Here is a 27,245-nt window from a genome sequence, read left to right as displayed (position 1 = left end):
CAATCCTTGAAACCAGTATCAAACCAGAGTCAAACAATTCAAATCGGCACCAAAACAGGTTCAAAACAAATACCATCCATTTCAAGCAAATTCCAAACAGGATCACCTAACAAGTTCAAACAGAACTCAAACTTGTAAAGCAATCTCGACATCAGTCGAGCTCGAAAAGTCGACTGACTTTCCATTCTGAAACCTGCACCAAAGATTAGGGTTAGGCTCATTCCACAAGGTCGTAGCGGAGCACAGCATGGTCCATCAGCTCTTGGACAAACAATGTTTCTTTGGTGGCGATGGTAGTCCCAAGATAGCAATCGCACTGAACCTCCAAGGTCATCTGCTCGTGAACAGACATCTACTGAGAGATGTCGAGAAAATTTCAAGTTATAATCTGCTAGGGTTTCCATGGCAAGCATTTCAGGATACCCCACTCTGCCAGAAGTTGCACTCCGAAGGAAGATGTCAGAAACCATATAACTTCGGGCAAAAGTTTTCTTGAAAGCTTGGCAAGTCCTTGGAAGTGTGCGGCTTGGTAGCTGTAGACATCAACATCTCCATGGCACTATCTCTGAGAAAAACAGCAACTCGAAACAAATCTTGGATCCTTCTCTTGCAAGTGATCGTAATGGCTTATGCCCTGTAAGACATGAGCGGTGAAGACGGGAGAGTGCCCAATGCGCGATGAAGTAAGGGTGGAGTGGCTAATAAGTCCGGGTTGGAGGGCGAAGATACCTCGAATAAAATTCCAATAGCTCTGTCTCCTCTTTTATAGGACAGGTATGCTTTCAGAAAAGCACACGCCTGATGCTCTGATACCATTGTCACAAGACGAACACCACATGCCAATAAAAGAACAGACTGAACAGACTTTTAGCACTTCAATAACAACTGAATTGAAAGAGAGAGACGACACGCGACACGGAGTGGCGGAATTCCACCCCATAGAGTATTGGCCCCAAACCTTGGCGCCCCTTTCGGTATTTCTTTATATTGCATCAACACAGTACAAGCCAGTACTCTAGACTCTGCACCTTCTCCAGGAAGCATGCCAGAGAATGAGCCCTAACCTCATATTTAAAGGCCCTTGGCTTGAAAAGCGGTTACAGTGAAAAGCCTTCAAAACTCAACAGCTTCCGGTCCAAAAAGCAAAGCCAAAAGCTGCTAGAGTAATTTACGGAAATCCGTACAACTTGCCACGTCATCATGCCAGCGCAATTTTTGAAAATCTGCCACGTCATCAGTTTTTCCTGTGTGTGTGGGTCCTGCTTTATTTAAATCCTTTATGTCACTTGAGGCCCCATCGAACAGGGTCCCTATAAGTTGGTAGGACTTCTTCTTCTGTTACTTGTTCTTCTTAGGCCTCGGCCAGTAGCTCCGTTCTTCAGTAGGTCGACAGGTCAGCAGTTTGTTACACCTATCGTCCTCAAAGTTCGGCTGTCCAAACAGAAACCTGAATGAAATTTCTAGTTGTATTTAGATACGTTTGACCTTTGTCTGCAAAAGTACTGTTTGAAGTGGAGGGTATCTGTTTTAAACCGGTCTTGGTGCCGATTTGAATTGTTTTGACTCTGGTTTTAATATTGGTTTCAATGATGAGTGATTTGTTCTCGGGAGAATACTCAAGAGAATTGATGTTTAAGACTGCTTGCACATACTCATCGCCCGGATCCTTGTGGTTATTAGCGGGGGGAGTATTGCATGTATAAGGGTATCCATATGGGCTCCAACCATTGTAGCTTGGTGGCGGTGGTGGTGGGGGAGGTGGGGGCAACGGCGGTGGCAAAGGCGGTTGCACTCGATCAAGGTCAGATGGCTGCACCATATTCTTGAAGACTCCGAATAGACGACAGTGAAGGTTGCCGGTTGGAAGCCCTCGTACTTTCTGGTGCCGAAGGAGGAGGTACCACCTGAGGCATCAGAGGGGGTAACATGATTTTCAAAAATTGTTGAAAATTTGCAGCATTGGAAGATTCTGCTAAGGATGCCACGAAAGACTGTCATGAAGCTTCTCGAGAAGAAACTGCAAATATTCTGTTGAATCCATAAACGCCATGTCTTGGGTTCTTTATGGCTTATGCCCTGTAAGACACAGCGATGAGGACGGAAGCGCGCCCGATGAAGGATGAAGTAAGGGTGGCAATGGCTAATAAGTCCGGGGTCGAGACCCAAAGATACTTCAATAAAATTCCAATAGTCTCTGATTTGCTCTGTCTGCTCTTTTGTAGGACCGGTATGCTTTAAGAAAAGCACACGCGATGCTCTGATACCACAGTCACAAGACAAGCACCACGTGCCAATAGAAAAGAACTGACTGAACAGACTTTTAGCACTTCAATAACAACTGAACTGAGAGAGAGAGAGAGAGAGAGAGAGACGACACGCGACACGGAGTGGCGGAATTCCACCCCAGAGAGATTTGGGCCCAAACCTTGGCGTCCCTTTCGGTATTTCCATATATTGCATCAACACAGTACAAGCCGGTACTCCACGCTCTGCACCTTCGTCCAGAAGCATGCCAGAGAATGAGCCCATGGCCTCATATTTAAAGGCCCTAGGCCCAAAAGTAGTTTACATGAAAAGCCTTCAAACTCAAAAGTATCTGGTCCAAAAGCAATGCCCGAAAGCTGCCAGCGTAAATTACGGAAATCCGTACAACTACCACGACAGCAGCCAACGCAAAACGCACAAATCCGTACATGATAACGCAAAATCCGGGTTTTCTATATTGTTGCCACGTCATCAAACCACGCAACGCTTTGTGTGTGTGTGAGTCCTACTTTATTTATATGTCTTTATGTCACTTGGGCCCCATCGGACGGGGTCCCATAAGTTGGTAGGACTTCTTCTTCTGCTGTTGCTTGTTCTTCTTAGGATTTAGCCACTCGGCTATGACCAGAGGGTTGGCTTTGCTCTTCAGTGACTTGACACGTCAACAGTTTGTGACATCCCCCCTTCTTGAAAGAAAGTAATCGTCCGCGATTACAGCATATCTGCAAAACAACTCAAGTTAGCTCAAAAATTTCCGAGGGACAATCAATTTGCTCTTTTTTTTTTTGTTATGGAGTTGGCTTCTCCTTTCGGCTCTTGTGATCAAGGAGTTGTCTTCTCCTTTCGTCCAGATCGGAACTCTTAATATTCCAGCGTAGTAAAATTAGCCATCACACCCAAACCGCACTGATCTTCCACGGGTGTCTTGATGCACTAAAATTACATACCCAGGTAATCTCATCCGATAAGGAATACTCAGTGGTTGCCACATCACCATGCAACACAAATGCTCACATATGCATGTTACAAGACATAGAAACATAGAGTCGCTGATGAACACTCCTCCCGCATAACCTAACAAGGTCCGAGCCGGGAGATATTCAACGACCCCCTCATCACTCCTCCCGCATAACCTAAAAAGGGCCGCGCAGGGAGATATAGAGGCCTTTTACAACCAAACGCCCCCTAGACCACAGCGTGCGTCGTTTGGAGGTGCTGAGAGTAACCACTCCTCAGACTTCTTAATACTCCTACCGCATAACCATCCAGGTCCGACCGGGAGTAACAACAACAGTATTTTTCAAGCATACAACCGCTCCCCAGACATCCCGCCTGCGTCGTTCGGAGGTTTTCTAGCATACAACAAAACGCTCCCAAGACATCCCGTCTGCGTCGTTCCGAGGTTCAAACAATACCGAAGCAGCATTTCTCACTAACTCACCCGGGAGTAAAATCACCAACCAATGAAACCAGTATTAAAACTAGAGTCAAAACATTTCAAATCAGCACCAGGACAAGTTCAAAACAGATACCATCCATTTCAAACAAATTTCAAACAATACTTTCTCAAACAGTGTTCAAAAGTATCTAGCTATTAAAAAAAAAAACCTAGAGAGTTCATTCAAGGTTTTGTTCGGACAACCGAACTTTGAGGACGACTAGCTTGTCCTTCTGCATCACGGTGATGGTTCGGTTCCGAGACTGGAGAGTCACATCATTCTTGTCGTGCCAAGGTATGCCCAAGAGAACGTCGCAATTGCCCAACTTCATAATGTGGAAATCAGCTTTTCCATGATAATCTTGGACAAGAGCACCAATGAGCGGTACCACTTTCTGAGTTTGCCCGGTGGCTATCTCAGCTTCAATTTCTCTCCACCCTCTGCATCATAATCAAAGTGCATCCGCTTCAAGAATTCTGGATGGATGAAGTTTTCTGTAGCTCCGAGGTCAAAGAAAATAAGGGCTTTGAAGCCATTGACTTTGCCATATGTTCGGCACAATTCATTTGTACTCTCAAGGTGTATGCCATAGATATCACGGACTAGCCCAATAGCGGGTCTAGCTCTCTTAGCTGGAGGTGACGTTGGGATTCTGTCGATCGTTGGTGCGGGCGTCGGCTCCGATGGTTTATCAATGCGATGGGGACAACTAGAATGGTTATGCCCTGTTTGAAAGCATCCAAAGCATCGGCCTTCTTGTAGTAAGGTGTCTCGTTGTTGAGGCGTCAAACGAGGCCTTTGCGGTTGATTTTCACGACTCTCGAGAATTTGTTTGTTGTTGCCGAGTGTTGTGGTTAGTGGCCGGAGGTTCTTCTATGGTAAACTCTAGCTTTTCCTTCATCAGTTTGTAGCCGACCGCGGCATTGTCCATATGTTCTTGCATGGTGGAGACTCGCTTGGATAGACAATATTCTTGCAATGGTGATGATAGTCCAATGGTGTATCGCTCGCATTGGGCCTCCAAGGGGACGATCCTAAAGAAGGACACCGAAAGGTACACGTCGAGAAACCTTTGGTCATAGTCGTCCATGGTTTCGGTGGCAAGCATTTTCAAGTTGCCTCACTCTGCCAAAATCCGGACTACAAACATAGAAGTCATGTAACTACATGCAAAAATTGTCTTGAAAGCTTGCCAGGCCCTTGGAGCATGCGGTTGTGTCACGATTGAACTCCACCATTCCATAGCATTATCTATAAGAAATCCCGCTGCTCAAGAAATCTTGGATTCTTCTATATAGTTCCCCAATTCTTAGATGTCGAATTGCTGTAGGAACTGCAATGCTTTCTTCTGATCTCTCACCCCGGAAAAAGTGAAAAATTTGACTGTCGTACGCCATTTTTGAAATCTTTGGGTTGGTTAGGCACGTATCCCGGGTACGGATAATAAGGGTATCCATATGGGCTCCAACCATTGTAGCCTCATGGCGGTGGTGGTGGGGGAGGTGGAAGCAACGGCGGTGGCAAAGGCGGTTGCATTGGATCAGGGTCAGATAGTTGTACCATATTCCTGAAGATGGCTCTACCATATTCCTGAAGACTCCCTCGATTGAAACAGACGACTGTGAAGGTTACTGGTTGGAAGCCCTCGTACTTTCTGGTGCCGGAGAAACAGATACCACCTGAGGCATTAGAGGGGGTAACATGATTTTCAAAAATTGTTGAAAACTTTGCAACATCGGAAGATACTGCTGAGGATACCGCGAAAGAATGTCATGAAGCTCGTCAAGAAGAAAATGCAAATATTATGCTGACTCCATGAACACCATGTCTTGGGTTCTTTATGGCTTATGCCCTGTAAGACAGAGCGATGAGGACGGGAGCGCCCGATGCGCGATGAAGTAAGGGTGGGAGTGGTTAATAAGTCCGGGGTCGGGACACGAAGATACTTCAAATAAAATTCCAATAGTCTTTGGTTTGCTCTATCTGCTCTTTTGTAGGACCAGTATGCTTTCAGAAAAGCACACGCCTGATACTCAAATACCACTGTCACAAGACAGGCACCACGTGCCAATAGCAAAGAACAGACTGAACAGACTTTTAGCACTTCAATAACAACCGAACTGAGAGAGAGAGAGAGAGAGAGAGAGAGAGACGACACGCGACACGAAGTGGCGGAATTCCACCCCAGAGAGTTTTGGCCCCAAACCTTGGCGCCCCTTTCGATATTTCTATATATTGCATCAACACAGTACAAGCCGATACTCTATGCTCTGCATCTTCGTCCAAAAGCATGCCAGAGAATGAGCCCATGGCCTCATATTTAAAGGCCCTAGGCCCAAAAGCAATTAACATGAAAAGCCTTCAAACTCAAAAGAATCTAGTCCAAAAGCGATGCCCAAAAGCTACCAGCGTAAATCACGAAAATCCGTACAACTACCACAACAGCAGTCAACGCAAAACGCGCAAATCCGTACATCATGTCAGCGCAAAATCCGGGTTTTTCGTAAAGTTGCCATGTCATCAGACCACGCAACGCTCTGTGTGTGTGTGGGTCTTGCTTTATTTATATGTCTTACGTCACTTGGACCCCATCGGACGGGGTCCCATAAGTTGGTAGGACTTCTTCTTCTGCTTTTGCTTGTTCTTTTGAGGATTTAGGCCACTCGATTGTGATCCGAAGGTTGGCTTTGCTCTGACACGTCAGTAGTTTGTGACAGACACGAGAGAGAGAGAGAGAGAGAGAAGAGAGACGACAAAGGATGTCGGGTCCCAAACCCTCAAGGGCCCCCTTGCTCTATTGCCAGAGCAAGTACTTTCTTTATTCTTGCACAATGCTGATAAAATGTCTACATGCTGAGGTGCTAACGCTAATGGGTACTGATTCTACTGATGCTTGGTACTACTGGGTCTATGTCGACGATGATAATGTCGAGGACGGGGTACTGATGGGTCTATGTCGACGACAATGATGTCGACGACAAGATATTGGTGGGTCTATGTCGACGACGAGGTACTGATGGGAGGTTCTTGGGTTCTGTGGATCCTTATGCTGAGCCATGGCACAAGGGGTACTAAGTGCTTGGGTGCTGTGTCAACGACGATGACGACGACGACGATGTCGACACAACGTAAAAATCCGGAATCTACTAGCGATGCCGATGGTTAAAGGACTGCAACCAATGACAAGGCTAGGGTTGAGATCTGCCTACGGCGTCTTGTTTTTTTTTTGGCTAAAACCCGTTAATTTTTTGCTATAACTAGGAGTAAAATTTACATATTATCGCCAAAAATATGAGCATCAGGTAAGATGTGTAAACTTTTCTAGCCAAATTTGTAGTTTTTATCTATAAAATATATTGTAAATTAGAAAAATTATGTTAAAAATTAGAAAATTACCTCTTCTAAATGAAAATCATACCACAACTTATTAATCATTTTGACTTAAATAGTGTTTGAGAAGCTAATTTTGTTTCTAATACTAATATAAACCTTGACAAAAAAATTGCAATTTTGCTCAAAAAATTATAGTTTATCGCCAAACAATTGAGCAAAAAGCTTAGGGTCTATCCCTAAAAAAATACACTGTCTGCCAGGCCTTCAAAGCTGAAAACGCTGGCTGTTCTGGCTGAAAAACGCTGATCATGAAGACTCAAAACATTAGTCTTCTATGGATGAAAAACGCTAGGCATCAGGGCTGAAAACGCTGATGGAGAAAAGAGCTGAAATGCTGGTCCTGGCCTGCGTTCCCGAATCTGCAGGCTCTTGTTCTGGCTGCTGCCTCTGCTGCTGATCCTAGCGCCCAATGGGCTGCATATATAGGAGAAATGACCTGGGTCGAGCAAGGACAAGGGCAGCCCCACGACAAATTAAGCAAAAGGCTGAAAATCACTTAATAAATCAAGTGCCAGGTTAAGAGGTGGTTCTCATGCAGCAAAACATCTACATGCTGAAATATTGTTCTGTGCAAGAGAGGGTATGCAACTATGACCAGCCTGGACATGCACGTCCCGCTAGAGGCTCACAAAGGTGCAAGGCTCGGTTCTAAGCTAATGACTCATGCTATGTCACATGCACATCTAACCCTATGTGTACGTGGACAAGCTACTTCATGACATGGGTTCAGTTCAGTTAGATTAGAAAGTGATCTGGCAATTTTGTGAGTCTGTTCGCAGACCGTGCATGTCCAGACACTGTAGATGCATATCCTCTAGTTGCACACAGCATGATCATCAAATTACCATCAGAACCCATCAGGAGCATTTTACAGTGCATAGACCTATGTTCCCTATTTTAGCCAATTTTCACTTATTATTTTCAAGTGACTTTTGTTAGGAACTAGGTAGGGAAATTTTGATAAGCAAGTACATAAGAAACCTAGCGCTAGCACTTTCTGGCAGAAGAGGCAACAGGGACCTTCTCAACAAGACCCCCCCCCCCCCCCCCCCCCCCCCCAAAAGCAGTTTACCTAGCCCAGATCCAGCCTAGCGTTTTTGCATGAAGACAGCCAGCGGTTTGCATTGCATATCAGCCCCAGCAGTAGCAGACTCCAGCAGAAGCCTAGAGTTTTTGCAGCAGGACCCAGATCAGCCCTAGCGTTTTTGATTTGCAGATCAGCCCCGGCATTTTGCAGATCTGCCGCGACAGATTCAGCCATAGCCTCAGCGTTTTCAGTTTTCAGCATTCAGACACCGTACGGCAGCCCCCAAACCTCGTAGATCTCACCTTCCCGCAGCACATCCTCGCCGCACGGTGGGATCCATCGAAGTTTGCAGATTCAGCCCGGAAAACGCAGATTTCAGCATCTGTGTTTTCAGCGCGGCAGTGTCGCATCGTCGTCATCGACATCGTCATCGACATAGAGTCAAAATTCAGCAGATAAAGATTTGCAGATTTCAGCCATTAGTGTTTTCAGATTTCAGCCCGTCTCGTCGTTCTCATCATCGTCGACATCGTCAGCAAGTCCAAAGCATTGTAGAGATTTGTGCAATCAATAGTAGACCGCTCTCGCCATAGAGAGTGGGGCCTCAGAGGAGGGTTTGAAAAAATTCTAGTGTCGTATTCTTCTCTCTCTATCTCTCAGTCTCGGTAACTTCATTCACAGTGTTCACCACTTTGTTTGTGTCCATTGCACTCTCTCACTAAAGAAACGGAAAGCTCTCCCTTCCGTAAGTAAAAGGAACCTTGAGCACAGTTCGAAGCACTCATCTTGAGCAAAGTTCAACATTCACTTCCGTTGCACCTTACATCGGTATCAGAGCTTTGGCAGTGTTCTGTATCACTCAAGGAAAGAACCACGAGAATTTTTTTTGCTTGTTGCGGTCGCACGTGACTCTTGGGCGTGTCGATTCCTAATCATGTTTTTGAAGAGTGACAGGAAACCCAAGAAAGAAGGGCTTGTCCAACCTCCCCTGGTTTCTTTTTCCACTCATTGAGAGCTGACCGTGCACTTAGCGGCCGGCCAATCGACGTGAGGTGGGAAAAAGCAACCTTGGTGTGAGCGCAAGGCCGCCAAGGGGTGCGCCCAGGAAAGAGAAGAGCTCGGGTAAGAGAAGATCCTTCTGTAACACAGATTGCAAGCGAAAGAAGAACCTCAAGAACCTCAAGAACTCAAGACCCTCAAGACCCCCAAGAACCTCAAGAACCCAAGAACTACAAGATTGAAGAAACCAAGTTCCTCGCGAACTTAAGAACCCAAGACTTCAGTATATGGTCATCCCTCGAAGCCGAATGGATACTTCGCATGGAGGTGATGAGCATGGAGGTGGCGAAGAAGAATTTTCCCCACCAGAAATTTTTTCTGACCCTCCCCCTTCCCCATCTACGCCAAGGATTGCACCAAATCCTATGGAGGCTTTGGTCAAGTCGATGATGGACATGATGGTACAACAAGGTAGACAACGAGAAGTGTGGCACGAAGAAAGAATGGAAGCCATAGAGCGTGAGTGCGAGCAAGCACGCTTGGCGGCCAAAGAAAGAAACGCAGAATTTTTTTCTTTTACTTCAGCGAGTCGGGGGGCCGGGCATCTTTGCCCGGTCTACTCTCGCAAGGTGAAGCTTTTGTCACTGATTGCAATCTCAATTAGAGACCTTAGACACCGCCTTGGGGATGGATAGCCCGTTCAATCTTTTAGAACTTGCACCCTTGTTAGTTTATCCAAGGGATCCCTGGCGGACCCCCTTAGGGGTGTGACAACACCCAAGAGCCCTGTGTGGATCCAGATACTGCGAGACTTGGTTTCCCTCACTCGCCAAAACCTTGATCACCCCGGCGGGTTTTTGAGAGAAATTGCCATACCCAACTTGAGCGTCGGCTCGTAGGTGGAGTCCCGATCCGGCGACAATTAGAGTCTCCAACACTCCTCTTGCCCATTGATGAGGCAACCCATGCATCAGTATCATCAAGTCATTCGAGTTTAGCACATAGTTTCATAACTTTTTGCTATTAAGGAGAATTTCGTCCTTTCCCCCTTTCTAGACGTCGAAGGGATCTCATTCATCTCCGATTCATCCAATCGGTCCGCTAGGTTAACAACCTAGCGTTTAATGCTCTTTGATACTGTGGTATTGCCTCAGAATTGGATCGCGAGCCCACAGAAAGACTAGCCAAATTGGCTCGCGAGCACAAAGAAAGACGGTTAGAGCATAAAGCGCAGACAGACCAACGCATGCAAGAGTTTGTCCTACTATTCTCTAATGTGCAGTCGCAGATTGAAAAGAAATAGGAGAAGGAAACTCTCTTAGTCTCGTCTTTTCCAAAGCACGACACACATGATTTGCTTGATAATCATAAGCATCATGATTTGCATGATCAAGGTGTGATTATTCACAAGCATGATGATTTGCATGATCACGATGTGATTCTTCATGAGCATAATGATCTGCAGGAAGAAATTGTGATTGTTCACAAGGATGATGGTTTAGTTGATACTTTGTCTAGTGAAGCTAACCTCATTGCAGATTCGATAGATCACAAAGAACCGATCTTGACTCTCGAGTCGAGTTTCCAAGAACCCCCACAGGAAGTATCCTGTGTTTGAATGATTAGTCAGCACGCATTGTTCGAGTGTTTCATTCGTGATGCTTTCCTGTATTTTAGTCACCGTCCTTATGCGATCGCTTTTCACAGGCATGACATATTGTACAATGAGCACAGATGTATGCGGATTACTCATGAAAAGATGAAATGTTTGCACCCAAGGAATTCACATTCCATGTCTCTTTCTTGGCATGACACAGTATCCGAAAGAGCACAAGAAGGATTGAGCATCAAGCATCGGTATTTCCATTGTGATTTGCCACAGTTGATAGATTTAGATCAGAAAGACAAGTTTCGATTCCATTGTTTGCTTGTGTTTGATAAACGGTTTGGCACTCCGTCTATATGTTCATCTACATTGCATGCACAGTCTTTAAAGAAGACTAGAATTTTTCCAGTCACTTTACATGGAATGGGTATGTTCATGCTTTTGTGTTGGAAGTGGTTTCAGGAATTTTCATCCTCGGAGATTCTTGAAGAAGGTAGACGCATGACTATAGACGAAGTTGAAGCATTGAAGGAGCCATAGATGACTTTGTGTCGCTTTCGGCGCAGCCCAAAGAAGCAAGCATTGCAGACCTTTATGAAGTTCAAGTATCGCATGACCCACACATCAGAGTGGGCCGGCGAAGAGTCCTTTCCACGATTCCAAACGCTGTTGGCGATCTCCCTCGACGCCATACAGTTCGGTACCAATACCTCACTTTGAAAAGGAGGGGATATCACGTGCACATCTAACCCTATGTGTACGTGGACAAGCTACTTCATGACATGGGTTCAGTTCAGTTAGATTAGGAAGTGATCTCGCACTTTTGTGAGTCTGTTCGCAAACCGTGCAAGTCCAGACACTTAGAGTAGATGCATATCCTCTGGTTGCACACAGCATGATCATCAGATTACCATTAGAACCCATCGAGAGCATTTTTTTACAGTGCATAGACCCATTTTTCCTATTTTAGCCAATTTTCACTTATTATTTTCAAGTGACTTTTGTCGGAAACTAGGTAGGGCAATTTTGATAAGCAAGTACATAAGAAACCTAGCACCAGCACTTTCTGGCAGAAGACGCAGCAAGGACCTAACATCCAACCATCTTCTCAGCAAGGAGACCCCCGATCTAGCCTAGCGTTGTTAGGAGTTTTTTGGAAGAAGTGATTACGCATATGTACATAGCCATGCATGGTGCATCAAATAAAAAATTGCTCATTTTCCAAAGCCAGGTGGTTACGTGGGGCCCACATGTGTACAGGTAGGACAGCATGTACATAGTGCATCGATTTTCACTATCACCAGTACCAGTATGTTTTTTCTATAATAATGAGGAGTTGATAGTGCGTAAAACTTCTGGAGAAGCTATCCGCGGGTCGACGACGTGAGGTAAGCAGGTGCGTCAGATGGCATCTAGTGGCGTCAAAAGGTTGAATGGCGTCAATATTTACACGTGGATAAGTGCGGACACAACATGGGTGTTTTCTTGTGATAATTATGCAAAAAGTTCATCATGAGAATTGTATTTGGGTCCACTTCACGTGGTTGCCGGATGCATTACTGGGAAAAGTTGAGTGCCAGGTGTGCGGATGGATGCAGTAGGGTGACAACTATGCATTGCAAGGCCAGTTTTTGGCCTGTTCGGGGTCCGTTTGAGATCAACTAAAAGGCCAAAGGTGCCCGAGGGATAAAGTGAAGTGTGGGAATTGAAAAACCTCAGAAAAAACGTGGAGAGAAGAGGAAGAACAACCGCAACTGTGTTTTTGCTGTTTTTGGAGCTTGTTTTGGCCAAAAACTGCTCATCCGAGGTCGGATTTGAGCACTTTGACATTGTAGACTGGGGTTTTGGGCCGTTCCAAACGTGATGGCGTTGTCCATTTTGCCAAATTCCTCACTGTTTTTCTGTTGTTTTGGCTGTGTAAGTTTCTCCTATGAGCGAAGCTTCTGCTCCAATTTGTGATTGTATCTGGCATATTTTACCCATATTGTGTGAGCTATTCGTCCCATTGGTGTTTGCCCAAGCTCAATTGTATCTAAACATCAGAAATTCTTCTCTTTTGAGTTGAGTTTGTGTGTGTGTCTCTCTCTCTCTGTGTGGAGTGGGCAAATGGATAGTCTCTCTCATGTCACTCCATCGGTGTGTTCCCTGTCTCGGCCAGGTGGGTTGTGTAAGCCGAGTGGTGCCCCATAGTGTGTGTGTATCATCCCAAGAGTGTGTGTAGGGTCATCATAGAGACATTGTGTGTGTTTCCATCCCGCTCACATTCTTTTGGCGCCCCACGGAGGATCTTCTTCAAGTACCCCATTGGTGTTTGCCCAAGCTCAATTGTATCTAAACATCAGAAATTCTTCTCTTTTGAGTTGAGTTTGTGTGTGTGTGTGTCTCTCTCTATGTGTGGAGTGGGCAAATGGATAGTCTCTCTCCTGTCACTCCATCGGTGTGTTCCCTGTCTCGGTCAGGTGGGTTGTGTAAGCCAAGTGGTGCCCCATAGTGTGTGTGTATCATCCCAAGAGTGTGTGTCGGGTCATCATAGAGACATTGTGTGTGTTTCCATCCCGCTCACATTCTTTTGGCGCCCCACGGAGAATCTTCTTCAAGTACCTTCAACTTCGGGAGTACAGATTGCAGATTACAGATTACAGGGACAGGTACAAGTACCAAGTGATTCACACAGGTACAGGTAGCTGGAGTAGAGTGATATACTGGCAAGTGAAAGTCACCTGTAGTTGCCATGGGTATACATCATTTAGCGCCTATGTGAACGCATTGTCTGGTATTGTACGTTACTTGTGGATACTGCCAATGTACGCCTTTGTGGAGCCATACTTGGTTTTATTTGGCAGTCCCAACCATTTCTGAGACTTGGTCTGGAAGATAGTCATTTCTGAGACTTGACTATACGAGATTTGCATAAGCTTTCGTAAGAGGGTCGATAGCGTGAGGTTTTATTGAGCTAGGGGATTCTCAAATGTAAAGTCCTTTCGGTGATACAGGTGGCTGGAGCACCCTTTTCGTGACCTCGCCATAGGCTATGTACTAGTGATTCCTACTTGATGCTCGAGTTCTATTGTTGGCAGGTTATGCATACATATACAGTCTATATTTTGGGTTCTTACTGCTCTACTTCTGGGGAAACTCTGCCAAAAATTTTCCAAGTTGTGATGGCTTGTTTTTTGGTTTTTGAGCCATTTATGCTGTTATGTTACTGAAATTCTGGTAAAATCAGAGGATAAGTCAGATGTGCCTTCTTGGGAGCTGCATGGTTAGCTTTAATAGATGATCAAAACGGACCTCAATTCACTCCTTTTCATTTAACACAAAGAATCCAAATAAATGTTCATGTGTCCAGGAATATTTTTTTCCAGCAGCGCATAGTCTTTATGTTCGGGCCAAGAAGATTAAGAGAGATACTGGAATGCCCTTTGCCTGTTGTAATTCCGATGATTAACTATGAAAACTCATTTGATGTGCATGTGTTTTTCCTTATCTAAAAACAAGCTGCATTGAAGTTTCTAGAGATTGAGTCGGTCAAAAGTTTTGGGTTCTTGCACGTATGTTCGAAGGGGTTCTCAAAACATCGTAACTTGGGTAGCCATGGCTTTCTCTTATCCTGAATTTCATGGAAGAAGTGATAAATATGTGGAAGACTTTTCTTTTTGGAAAAGATGGAGGTTGCCTGCATTAGCAATCAGATTCATGATCCGGCGCAGATGTTACGTCTTCTCCAGATCTGTTTGAAGAGTGATGCACGAGTTTGGTCCAAAGCATTTGAAGAGGAGTTGCGTGCAACGGATCCAACTGTAAGATTGAGTTGGGACAATATAAGGCATGGATTGGAAGTGGAGTTTGTGAAGACAGAAGAACCTGACAAAGTGTGGCAAGAAGTACAAGGTTTGGTGCAAAAGGAAGGTAAGCCAGTAGATGCTTACATACGTAAGTTTTCAATGGCATGGGAGAGGATGTGCAAGGCCTTAAGCACCACAGGTACCCCCACCTGACATGATGAAGAAGGACAGGTTCTTGGCTGGTCTTTGGGAGAATATACGTTGGAGAGTGGAACTAAAGGAGCCTATAACATATGAAGATGCATTGGAGGTGGCAAGGAACAAAGACTGGAAGCTGAGGAAAATGAGCCAGCTAGAAGTAGAGTCTTTGCCCATGAGGTCGGAATTTCAGCCTATGGATTCTTTGCAAGGTCGCATGCCAGGGGTTCATCATGAACCAGTGGTTTCTGTTACTCCTCAGGTTATGCCAGCAGTGGTCACTACAGCAGTGCAAGATGATGGGCTAAGGCAAAACATGAGTCAAGTGGTAGATTTAATAAAGAATCTCAACCTAAACATGCTAGGTCATGTGGGAAATAATCGAGGTCGAGGGAGGTTTGCAAATCAGCCAGGAGGTGAAGAAAAACCCAGGAATGGTGCGTGACAAAGCAATGGTAGGTTCTGGAGACAGACACCCACGTGTTATAATTGTGGAGAGTTGGGCCACATCATCCCGCAATGTGATAAGCCACCAAGGATGGGGGGAGACATGTATCCATTGCCAAGACAAGTGCTAACTAAGTCAAATGATTATTGCATTGTAATTAAGGAAGAAGGAACCAGTGGATTAACCCAAGAGGAAAAGGGAAAGACAAAAGTGATAAGTGTAGTCACCTTAGAGAAGGCATCAAAGCTAGAGGATACATTAGTGATGCCTATTGGAAAGAGGACCACAGAGGGCAAAGAAGGAAGAAGTACCCCAGGTCCTAGTAAGAAGAAGGGAAAGAGCCATGAAGGCGAGGATGTCAAGGCCAAGAGGAAAAGAAGGGCTTGTCGCAAGTTTCATGTTTCAGATTTTCCACTAGGGGATGGGCAATTAAGCTATGACTTGAAGGAGGATTTGACAAGCAGGAAAGCAGATGTTACTTTCCGGCAGCTTATAGAGATGGTGCCTAAGCTAAAGAGACAATGGAAGAGGATGGTTAACCCAATGGAGAAAGAGCCAGAGAGAGGTTCAGTGAAGATGTTGGCGATGGATGAGCTACCAGACATTTGCCCAATAGAAGATGTATGGCACAAAAGAAAAAATCTGGGACAAGGTTATGTGGATGGCGGAGCCCAAATATGCATCATAACACACTCATGCGTTGAGAAGATGGGTCTTACAGTGATTGGGGTGTCAGGCTTTCGGATCAGATTGGCAAACCATCAGAAAGTAAAATGTTTGGGTGTTGTAAAGAGCTTAGAAGTGGAGGCATATGATGCAAATGCAGTGGTTGATTTTCATGTGATGCCAACGGGTTTGGGAGCATATCCTATTATACTTGGCAGACCATGATTACGTGCAGTGGGAGTTGTTCAAGATTGAAGACGTGGTACGATTAGCTTCTATGGAAAGACAGGTGCCAAGAAGCTATATAATATGGACACAAGGAAACAATTGGAAGAGCTTTATGAAGATGAAGATGAGTTTAGTGATGAAGACTATTCCACAGTGACTGATGAGGACAGTGATAGTACTACCAGCAGTGATGAGGATGTTGATGTTGCATTTCTTTTGATGGACAAAGAAATCCACGACTCTGGTTTAGTCGCATTTGCAAATGAGGTTGAAGATGAAAAGAAGGGCCTTATGAAGTGATTGAAAGGCTGATGCAAACCAAGGTTGAATTGTCAAAGAAGCAAGAATTGATGACACAAATGATCAGTGAAGATCTCTCAACTATGGAGAAGGAGATATATTTGCACATGCTGGCTAGTTTTCCTGATTTGTTCATTACTTCATACGAAGAGATTAGAGGGTTCAAAGGAGAAGAGATGCATATAGAGCTGAAAGAAGGTGCTAAGCCAGTGCGGCAAAGGCTAAGAAGGATGGGTCAAGAGCAAACGGAAGCCTTGCAGGAAGAGGTGGACAAGTTATTGAAGGCAGGGTTCATAGTCCCAGTGGAAACCACAGAATGGGTGAGTCCAGTAGTAGTCAGCCCAAAGAAGGATGGAAAGTGGAGGATTTGTGTAGATTTTAAACCCTTAAATGCAGCCACTAAGAGGAACCCATATCCTCTTCCATTCATCGATCAGATCTTGGATTCAGTGGCCGGTTATGAGAGGTACAGTGTGTGTGATGGTTTTTCAAGCTATTTTCAATTAAAGATTGCTTTTAAAGACCGAACAAAAACAACTTTCATTACGCCATGGGACTGCTATTGCTACACGGTATTGCCATTCAGGTTGTCAAATGGACCATCTTTCTATCAAGAGAGAGCAAATTGGGTATTGGAACCATTCATTGGTAGTTGTGTTAAAGCTTTTATGGACGACTTCTGTGTCTACAGCAGTAGGGCTGAACACCAAGAGAAGTTGCAGATGGTATTGGCTCGATATGTTGAGTGTAGAGGACAACTAAATCCAAAGAAATGTCATTTAGCACAACCAAGGGCCATATGGTGTCAGAAAATGGCATTGAGGCTGATCCAGACAAATTAAGTCTATTATTATTCTTCCATCACCTACGAGTACAAAGCAATTGGCAACCTTTATACACAAAGTGAAGTACATGGCGCGGTTTATTCCATTGTTTTCGCAGCTCCTTTATCCATTACAACAAGTGGCAAAGCATGATCCATTGCAATGGGATGACAAGTGTGAAGAAGTGTTTCAAGAGGTGAAAGAGGTGTTAGGGGGGTTGTCAGCCATGCAAGCTCCTGATTGGGAGCAAGTTTTTTATGTAAATTCATCAGTAGGGGATGATGCCATTGGAGCCATGTTATTGCAAAAGGGAAAGGGCAGTCATTATATGAGGCCAGTGTATTGTGCAAGCCGAGTGAAGTTGGTAGCAGAGAGAAAATTCTCAAGAGTAGAGGTAGTGATGGCCAGTGTAATATTTGCTTGTCGACGATTTCATCATTACTTGCTACCACGGCCTTTTGTTTTCTTGACGAGTTATGCATTTTTGCTGCAGTTAATTAATGGCACTAGCATGTCAAATGTGGTCAAGAAATGGGTAATTGAGCTGCAAGAGTTTGAGTTCTCTTTTCTAGTGGAAGACAGTACAAGAGCTACCCTAGCCGATTTGTTGACCTACAAGGAGCATCCCCTTATTGTTAAGGAAGAGGCGGTGAGAAAGGTAGTCGAAGAAGTTCCACAGATCAGCAATGCACATGTTTTGTTCTTTGATGGCTCATAATGGAAGAGCCATGATGCGGCTTCAAGGGGTATAGCACTTTATGATCCAGAAGGGAAGCTAGTATGTAAGAGAGAGTTCAAGTTGGATGCGCATAGTAACAATGAGGCTGAATATGCTACTTTGGAAGCTGGATTACACATTTGTTTGAAGCATGGGATTAGAAGGTTGAGCGTAAAAGGTGATGCCTTGTTAGTTGTGAAGCAAGTGTTGGGTGTGTGGAAGAGCAAGAACACCTCATTGAAGGAAATGTGTTTCAGAATTAAAGGCCTGTTAAAAGAGTTTGAAGCATGGAGCATCAGACACATAGAACGTGCTCTAAATGGAGAGGCACATGAAGCATCTCAAAGCATGATTGGGAAGCTATTTGTGTTGAGGACCAATTTACCTCTTTATCATGGCCGGGAAAGTTTGGCTCAAGAAGAGGAGTTTTTGCTAACAAGAATCATTCCGAAGGACATTCAGAAGTCTAAGAAGTATGGTTTTGTGCGTAGAGCATCCAGGTACAAATTGATTGGTGATGTCTTATACATGAAAGGGGCTGATCTCGTGTTGAGACGTGTACCTTGGCGGGAGGAGCTTTACAGAGTGTTGGAAGAGAATCATGAAGGAGCATGTGGTGGCCATTTTGCTCTAAAGATCACCTTGCATAAGATCTTGCAAGAGGGGTATGTATGGCCTAGTTTGCACAAGGATGTTCTAGGTCTTGCAATAGGTGTCGAGCATTTGGGAAGAGAGTGTTGAAGCCAGAGCTACGAAAAACCATTATGGTGTTTGATGTGTTTGAAAAATGGGGGATTGATGCAATAGGCCCGTTACCTATCACAAGCAGGGGCAAAAGCTATATATTGACTGCAATGGACTATCTCTCTAGATGGGCAAAGGCTATAGCAGTAAAACAAATCGATGCAAAGGATGTGGCAAAATTTGTGTACGATAAAATATGTTGCAAGTTTGGGATGCCACTAGAGCTACTTTCGGATAAGGGGCTAGGATTTAGAGCTAAACTACTAGACTTCTTATGCGCGAAGATGAAGATTACGCACCAGCATACCACTCCTTATTATCCCCAATGTAATGGCTTAAATGAAAGATTCAATGGTGAGTTGCTACAAATTCTTTCGAAAGTGACAGAGCACCAAGGAAAGAATTGGGATTTGGAATTGCCTCGTGCATTATGGGCTTACCGTACTTCAGTGAAGACAAGTACAGGGTTTACTCCATTTCACTTGGTATATGGAAAGGAAGCACTATTGCCTATGGAGATAGAGTTGCCTGCAATAAAGATGCTAGAGAAGTTGCTTGGGCCGCCTAGTGATGCATTCAAAGAGAGGCTCTTACAGTTAAAAGAGGTTCAGTTGGATAGGATGAGTGCATTGGAACATTATGGACAGATGCAGGATAAGGCTTTGGCAGAGATAAATGAAAAGGTCAAAAGTAAGGGTATCAAGAAGCATGACTTGGTTTTGCGCTACAACAGTAAGTTGGACAACACCTTCCAAAAGAAGTTTCAAACGAAGTGGGAAGGCCCTTTCAAGGTAGTGGAGTGTTTTCCGAATGGTACATATCAGTTGGCTAACCTGGATTTTACATAAGTCAAGGATAAATGGATTGCGTCTTAAATTATATCATGCCAGGTTAATGATGGTGGAGCAACATGAGCTGTCTGTGGAGAAAGTAATGTTGGTGAGGGATGAGGAGACTTGTGACGCGACGAGTCTCATATCTCTTTTTGCTGCTGCTAATCATGAATGATCTAGCAGGCTAGGGGATGGCCAAATTATGTTAGGAGTTTTTTTGAAGAAGTGATTGCGCATATGTACATAGCCATGCATGGTGCATCAAATAAAGAATTGTCCATTTTCCAGAGCCAAGTGGTTACGTCAGACCCACATGTGTACAGGTAGAACAACATGTACATAGTGCATCGATTTTCACTATCACCGGTACCAGTGTGTTTTTTCTATAAGAATGAGGAGTTGGTAGAGCGTAAAACTTCTCGAAGAAGCTATCCGCAGACCGACGACATGATGTAAGCAGGTGCGTCAGATGGCATCTAGTGACGTCAGGAGGTCGAATGGGATCAATATTTGCACGTAGATAAGTACGGACACAACGTGGGTGTTTTGTTGTGATAATTATGCAAAAAGTTCATCATGAGAATTATATTTGGGGTCCACTTCACGTGGTTGCGGGATGCATTACTGGGAAAAGTTGAGTGTCAGGTGTGCGGATGGATACAGCAGGGTGACAACTATGCGCTGCGAGACCAGTTTTTGGCATGTTCGGAGTCCGTTTGAGGTCAACTAAAAGGCCAAAGGTGCCCAAGGGATAAAGTGAAGTGTGGGACTTGAAAAACTTGAGAGAAGACCAAAAAAAACGTGGAGAGAAGAGGAAGAATAGCCGCAACTGTGTTTTTGCTGTTTTTGGAACATGTTTTGGTTGTAAACTGCTCATCCAAGGTCGGATTTGAGCACCTTGACATTGTAGACTGGGGTTTTGGGCCGTTCCGGACGTGATGGCGTTGTCCATTTTGCCAAATTCCTCACTGTTTTTCTGTTGTTTCGGCTGTGTAAGTTTCTCCTATGAGCGAAGCTTCTGCTCCAATTTGTGATTGTATCTGGCATATTTTACCCATATTGTGTGAGCTATTTGTCCCATTGGTGTTGGCCCAAGCTCAATTGTATCTAAACATCAAAAATTCTTCTCTTTTGAACTGAGTTTTTGTGTGTGTGTGTGTCTCTCTCTGTGTAACAAACTACTGATGTGTCGACCTACTGAAGAACGGAGCTACCGGCTAAGGGGCTTAAACCCTAAGAAGAACAAGCAACAGAAGAAGTGTCACAAACTGATGACGTGGTTGTCCGAGAGCAAAAAACCCTAACCCTAATTTCTACCAAAAACCCTAATTGCAAAAACCCTAACCCTAAAACTGCAAAAATCCTAACCCTAACCCTAAGGGCATCATACTAATTTCCGAAATTTGCGCTGGCTGATAAAGTGGCAGGCTGGACGGATTTCCATGATTTACGCTGACAGCTTTTTGGCTTTGCTTTTGAACCAGAAGCTTTTAAGTTTGAAGGCTTTTACTGTAAACTGCTTTTTAGGCCAAGGGCCTTTAAATATGAGGTTAGGGCTCATTCTCTGGCATGCTTCTTGGCGAAGGTGCAGAGTCTGGAGTAGCGACTTGTATTGTATTGATGCAATATAAAGAAATACCGAAAGGGGCGCCAAGGTTTGGAGCCAATACTCTCTGGGGTGGAATTCCGCCACTCCGTGTCGCGTCTCTCTCTCTCTCTCTCTCTCTCTCTCTCTCTCTCTCTCTCTCTCTCAGTCTCTCATTTCAGTTGTTATTTGAAGTGCTTAAAGTTGTTCAGTCTGTTCTTTTCTATTGGCACGTGGTGCCCGTCTTGTGACGATGTGTGGAGTGGGCAAATGGATAGTCTCTCTCCTGTCACTCCATCGGTGTGTTCCCTGTCTCGGCCAGGTGGGTTGTGTAAGCCGAGTGGTGCCCCATAGTGTGTGTGTATATCATCCCAAGAGTGTGTGTCAGGTCATTATAGAGGCGTGTGTTTCCATCCCGCTCACAGCATTTTTGCATAAAGACAACCAACGTTTTGCATTGCAGATCAGCCCCGGCAGTAGCAGACTCCAGCAGAAGCCTAGCGTTTTTGTAGCAGGACTCAAATCAGCCCTAGTGTTTTTTATTTGCAGATCAGCCTCGGCATTTTGCAGATCTACCGCGATAGATTCAGCCATAGCCTCAGCATTTTCAGTTTTCAGCATTTAGACACCATACCGCAGTCCCCAAACCTCACAAATCACCTTCCCGCAGCAGCAGATCCTCGCCGCACGGTCAGATCCATCGAAGTTTGCAGATTCAGCCCAGAAAATGCAGATTTCAGCATATGCGTTTTCAGCGCGTCGTCGTTGCTTCGTCGCCATCGACATCGTCATCGACATAAAGTCAGAATTCAGCAATACAAGATTTGCAAATTTCAGCCCTTACCGTTTTCAGATTTCAGCCCGTCTCGTCGTCGACATCGTCGGCAAGTCCAAAGCATTGTACAATTTTGTGCAATCAATAGTAGACCACTCTCACCATAGAATGTGGGGCCTTCGGAGGAGGGTTTGACAACATTCTGGTGTCGTATTCTTCTCTCTCTATCTCTCAGTCTCATGCACCTTCATTCACAGTGTTTATCCACTTTGGTTGTGTCTATTGCACTCTCTCACTAAAGGAACAGAAGGCTCTCCCTTCCGTAAGTAAAAGGAACCTTGAGCACAGTTCGGAGCACTCATCTTTAGCAAAGTTCAACATTCACTTCTGCTACACCTTACATGCTAGACTGTAGCAAAAGCATGTCCATGTACACTACATGCACATGCGAATGCAGAAGAGGGTTAGGGATCCTTGCACCAACTCCTTCCATATCCGCATACAAGGTAAGCAAACCTTGGTACTCAAGATCTGGATTTTCGTGTATCCGATGTCAATCTTCGTTCAAAGACATAGATATGAAGACAGGAGCACGCCCGATGCGCGATGGACTAAGGGTCGAAGTGGCTGATAAGTCCAGGATCGGGACAGGAAGCTTCTTTGAGGAAAAAAAAATTGAGAGGTTCCTTGGATTCTTGGTGGTTCTTCCCTTGAGTTTATGAAGTCGAAGTACGCATGTAGCTCTAATACCAATGTCAAGGCCAGCGAAAGTGTTTAAGGATTTAGCTCGGATCTAGTACTCTGCACAAACACAAGGTTACTTTACATGAAAAGCGAGACTGAACTGAACAAAATGAACAAGTTAGATGTGCACGTCACAATTGTGATGTGCCAACCACTGAATATTCTAAGTGGATAAGATTGCCTAGGTAAGAAATTTTAGTGCATCAAGACACACGTGGAAGATCAGTGCGGTCTAGGTGTGATGGCTAATTTTACTACGCCGGAGTATCAAGAGTTCCAATCTGGACGATAGGAGAAGCCAACTCCTTAACAAAAGAGCCGAAAGGAGAAGCCAACTCCTTGAAAAAAAAAGAGCAAATTGATTGTCCCTCGGAAAGTTTTGAGCTAACTTGAGTTGTTTTGCAGATATGTTGTAATCGCGGACGATCAGCGATTACTTTCTTTCAAGAAGGGGGATGTCACAAATTGCTAACATGTCAAGCCACTGATGAACAAAGCCAACCTTCAGATCCCGGCCAGGGGGCCAAAACCCTAAGAGGAAGAAGCAGCACAAGAAGAAGTTTTACAAACTTACAAAGTCTTGACGAGTGGCCCATTTTTAAAGAAGAGTTCCCACCAACTTACGGGACCCCGTTCGATGGGGCCCAAGTGACATAAAGGCATTAAAAATAAAGCAGAACACACTCGGAAGACTTTGCACAACAAAATATGATGACGCGGCACCTGTACGGACGTTCCCCAATTTGCGACGGATTTTTAGGAAAATCCTAAAATTTTAGGAAAGTGTCTTTTTGGGTCAGCTTTTCATATTTGATGCTTTTAGGCTTTTCATATTTGATGCTTTTAGGCTTTGGGCCTTTAAATATGAGCCTTGGGGGCCCTCTCTGGCACTCTTCAGTGTGCAGATTGCAGAGGAGGTGCTCCCTGGCTCTTGTACTTTGCAAATCAGCAATAGTAAAGAAATGCCGAAAGGGACGGCTGCATTTGGGGCGAGTGCTCTCTTGGGGTGGAACTTCGCCACTCCCCGTCTCGTGTCGTGCATATCTTTTTAAGTTCAATTATTATTTGAAGTGCTTAAAGTTGTTCAGTCTATTCTTTTCTTTTGGCACATGGTGCCCATCTTGTGACAGTGAGTACTTGCTTTATTACTTGCACAAAATGCTGATAAAATGATGCTAATGCTGAGATGCTAATGGTTACTTGATGCTAATGATATTGGGTACTGTTGAGTGCTGATGGGTACTTGCTGGAGGTGTTGGATACGGCCAAGCTAAGGACCGGATACTACGGGTACTTGGTGCTTGGTACTGCGCGGTACTTTGGTACTTGGTACTGCAGATATTGTTGGGTAGTGAAGGTACTTGGGAGCTAAGGACACGGAGGTCTTCTGTTCTTAATGAGAGAGTGCAATGGACACAAACAAAGTGAATGGACACTGTGCGTGAAAGTGTATGAGACTGAGAGATAGAGAAGAGAATACGACACCAAAGACGTTGTAAAACCCTCCTCTGAAGGCCCCACTCTCTATGGCGAGAGTGGTCTACTTATGATTGCACAAATCTCTATAATGCTTGGACTTGCCGACGATGTCGACAACGATGAGGACGACGACGAGACGGGTTGAAATCTGCAAATCTTTATCTGCTGAATTCTGACTCTATGTCGGTGACAATGTCGATGGCGACGATGCGACGACGACGCGCTGAAAACGGAGATGTGAAATCTGCGTTTTCCGGGCTGAAACTGCAAACTTCGATGGATCCCACCGTGCGGCAAGAAACTACTGCAGGAAGGTGAGGTCTGCAAGGTTCAGGACTTGGTCTGCGGTGTCTAAGGGCTGAAAACTGAAAACGCTGATGCTTCTTGGTGTTCCGTCGCGGAAAATCTGCAAAACATTGGGGCTGATCTGCAAATCAAAAACGCTAGGGCTGAAAATGGTTCTGCTGTCGCCGGATGGCCTGCAACTGCAAAACGCTAGGTCTCTTGTTGAGTCTTCTGTCGCCACGATCTGCAAAAGCAAAAACGCTGGCTGATATGGTCTAAAAACGCTAGGTGGGTGCTGCGGGGCAAAAACGCTATGGCTTGGGGTTCTGCTGAGAAGATGCCTGTAGAGCATGTACTCCTGCTGCCTCTTCTGCCAATTAGTGCTAGTCTAGGTTTGCTTATATACAAACTTACTCAATTTGCCCTACCTACTTTCCAACAAAAGTCACTTAAAAATAATAAGTGAAAAATGTCAAAAATAGGAAAAATAGGCTAAATGCACTGAAAAATTTCCCTGAAGGATTCTGACGGGAATGCTTATCATCATGCTGTGTGCAACCAGAGGATATGAATCTACACTAAGTGCCTGGGTATGCACGGTCTGTGAACAGACTCACAAAAGTGCCAGATCACTTCTAAATCTAGACTGACTGGACTGACTGAACCCTTGTTGTGTTGTAGCTTGTCCACGGACACATAGGGTTGGATGTGTCACGTGACAAAAAGCTAGGTCAAGCAGGCCTCTAGCTGAACCCCACGATTTGGAAGTTGAACAGTCACTTATTAATTAAATGCCTGATAAGAGGTGGTTCACATGCGGTAAAATGCATATATGCCAAAAAGTTGTACTGTGCAAGAGAGGGTATGCAACTATGACCGGCCTGGACATGCACGTCCTGCTAGAGGCTCACAAGGGTGCCAGGCTAGGCCCTAAGCTAAGACTGACGCTAGACTGGAGCAGAAACTTGTCGATGTAGCGCAAGTGAAGTGCGCACGTGACAATATAAGGTCTCTTGCTACTCTCTATCTTGGGGGCATACAAAACGATTATAGTAAGTGTGAGAATGGTGTACATCAGTGATGAGGAGTAAGGAACTCCCGAAGAATACCAATATTGGTTCCAAATTTGTGTCATTTCCCTCTAATGGATTCATCTCAAGTTTCTCATGCTAGCAATTAATTTAAGACTGAGTGACAATATAAGGTCTCTTGCTATTGTCTTGAGCTCCATCCATTATAGGAAGTGAGTCTCTCGCGCTAGCAATTAATTTAAGACCGAGTGACTATATAAGGTCTCTTGCTACTCTGTCTTGAGGGCATACAAAACCAGCTCCATCCATTACTACAAGAGAGTGTAGCATGGTGTACATCAGTGATGGGGAGTAAGGAACTCCCAAAGAATCCCGATATTGGTTCCAAATTTGTGTCATTTTCCTCTAATGCAATGAAATGGACTGATCTCAAGTTTCTCATACTAGCATTAATTTAAGACCATGTGAGTATATAAGGTCTCTTGCTACTCTATCTTGAGGACATACAAAACCAGTTCAATTCATTATTGTAAGTGACTGTAGAATGGTGTACATCAGAGATGAGGAGGAAGGAACTCCCGAAGAATACAAAACCAGCTCCATCCATAATGATGTAGAATGGTGTACATCAATGATGGGAAGCAAGGAACTCCCGAAGAATACCAGTGAAATAAAACATGGACTGATCTCAAGTTTATCATGCTAGCGATTACTGTAAATATAAGGTCTCTTGATGTAAATATAAGGTCTCTTGCTACTCTGTCTTGAGAATGCCGATATTGGTTCCAAATTTGTGTCATTTCCACGTTTCCGAAGTAAGCAACCACTCTCTTTCAACTTTTTTTGTTCAGACGCGTTGGCCTGATGTATGAATTTTCCTTTTCGCCAGCAAGCTCTCTCTCTCTCTCTCTCTCTCTCTCTCTCTCTCTCTCTCTCTCTCTCTCTCTCTCTCTCTCTCTCTCTCTCTCTCTCTCTCTGTGTGTGTGGCAATGCAAACCTTCTTGTTCGACGGATTGACGCTGGCCAGCGGGAGTGCGTTTGGCGATGGTGCGGGCAACAAAGACGATGAATTCCTTGGCGCTTCCGCGCTGAAAATAGCCAAAGTGGCTGACATCGGAGGCACTGGCCAGCACCTTGGCCTCCTCCTGGCCCGCAGCGCCACACTTGAGCACCAGCAGAGCGGTGATTTTCATGCCTCCCGCTGGACCTCGCACCAGAGCCCGATCGAAAAAATTCTCTGTGGGCTAGTAAGCAATACGTTGAAGTAACCCTTTATTGGTTGTCGGCACTAAATGTAACAAAAAACAAAAAGTTTATTGTCCATTGAACAAGGTGTCACAATTCTCCCAAAAGTTTATAATCACATAGAGATGTGCCCCTTACTCGTGAAAAGAAATTCACCAATTACTCGAGATCCCCCCCCTAGAACCTACGAAAAAGTCTACTCACCCTCACTCTGCAATCGGTCTCTTGCTCTCACACTACCCCCAGCTGCCCGTCGCCTCGCGCTCTGCCTAAAGATAAAGAGAGCCCTCTGCAGAGAGAGCTCCTCCACAAGGGGGGGGGGGGAGAGAGAGAGAGAGAGAGAGAGACCTTTCAAAGCCCTCTATACACACACACACACACACAGAGAGAGAGAATCCTCGCTCGTGCTGCCTCCTGGGCTTCCAAAGAGAAAGAGCGACGCTGCCTCAAAATAGAGAGAGAGAGAGTCTCCGCAGGCATCTGCAATTTTCTAGTTCTTTACTGTGGTGAGCACATACTTGATGTCTACTCTTTTTCAAAAATGCACTAAGGCTATGGTCACGCGAGGCTTAGTTATCAATTATAGATAACTAAGCCAACTATGCTCAGACAGAGCATTAAATTAAAT

At 44.8% G+C, this 27,245-nt stretch overlaps 1 protein-coding gene across 1 annotated transcript in view; it reads right to left on the bottom strand.

Annotated features, from left to right (window-relative positions):
- The window catches only part of LOC147443390 (VAMP-like protein YKT61), a 49,766-nt gene extending 23,142 nt beyond the window's left edge, over positions 1 to 26,624 (bottom strand). Inside the window, exon 1 of the mRNA XM_086529262.1 lies at positions 26,370 to 26,624. Coding sequence (XP_086385388.1) covers positions 26,370 to 26,565 — 196 coding nt within the window. The 5' untranslated portion in view covers positions 26,566 to 26,624. The remainder of the gene's footprint in view (positions 1 to 26,369) is intronic.
- Between the last annotated feature and the right edge of the window lie 621 nt (positions 26,625 to 27,245).

The sequence above is a fragment of the Adiantum capillus-veneris genome, chromosome 14 (genome assembly GCF_014529385.1).
Source record: "Adiantum capillus-veneris isolate H3 chromosome 14, ASM1452938v2, whole genome shotgun sequence".
In the NCBI taxonomy this organism is placed as follows: Eukaryota; Viridiplantae; Streptophyta; class Polypodiopsida; order Polypodiales; family Pteridaceae; genus Adiantum; species Adiantum capillus-veneris.
This window is presented reverse-complemented; position numbering and strand designations above follow the sequence as displayed.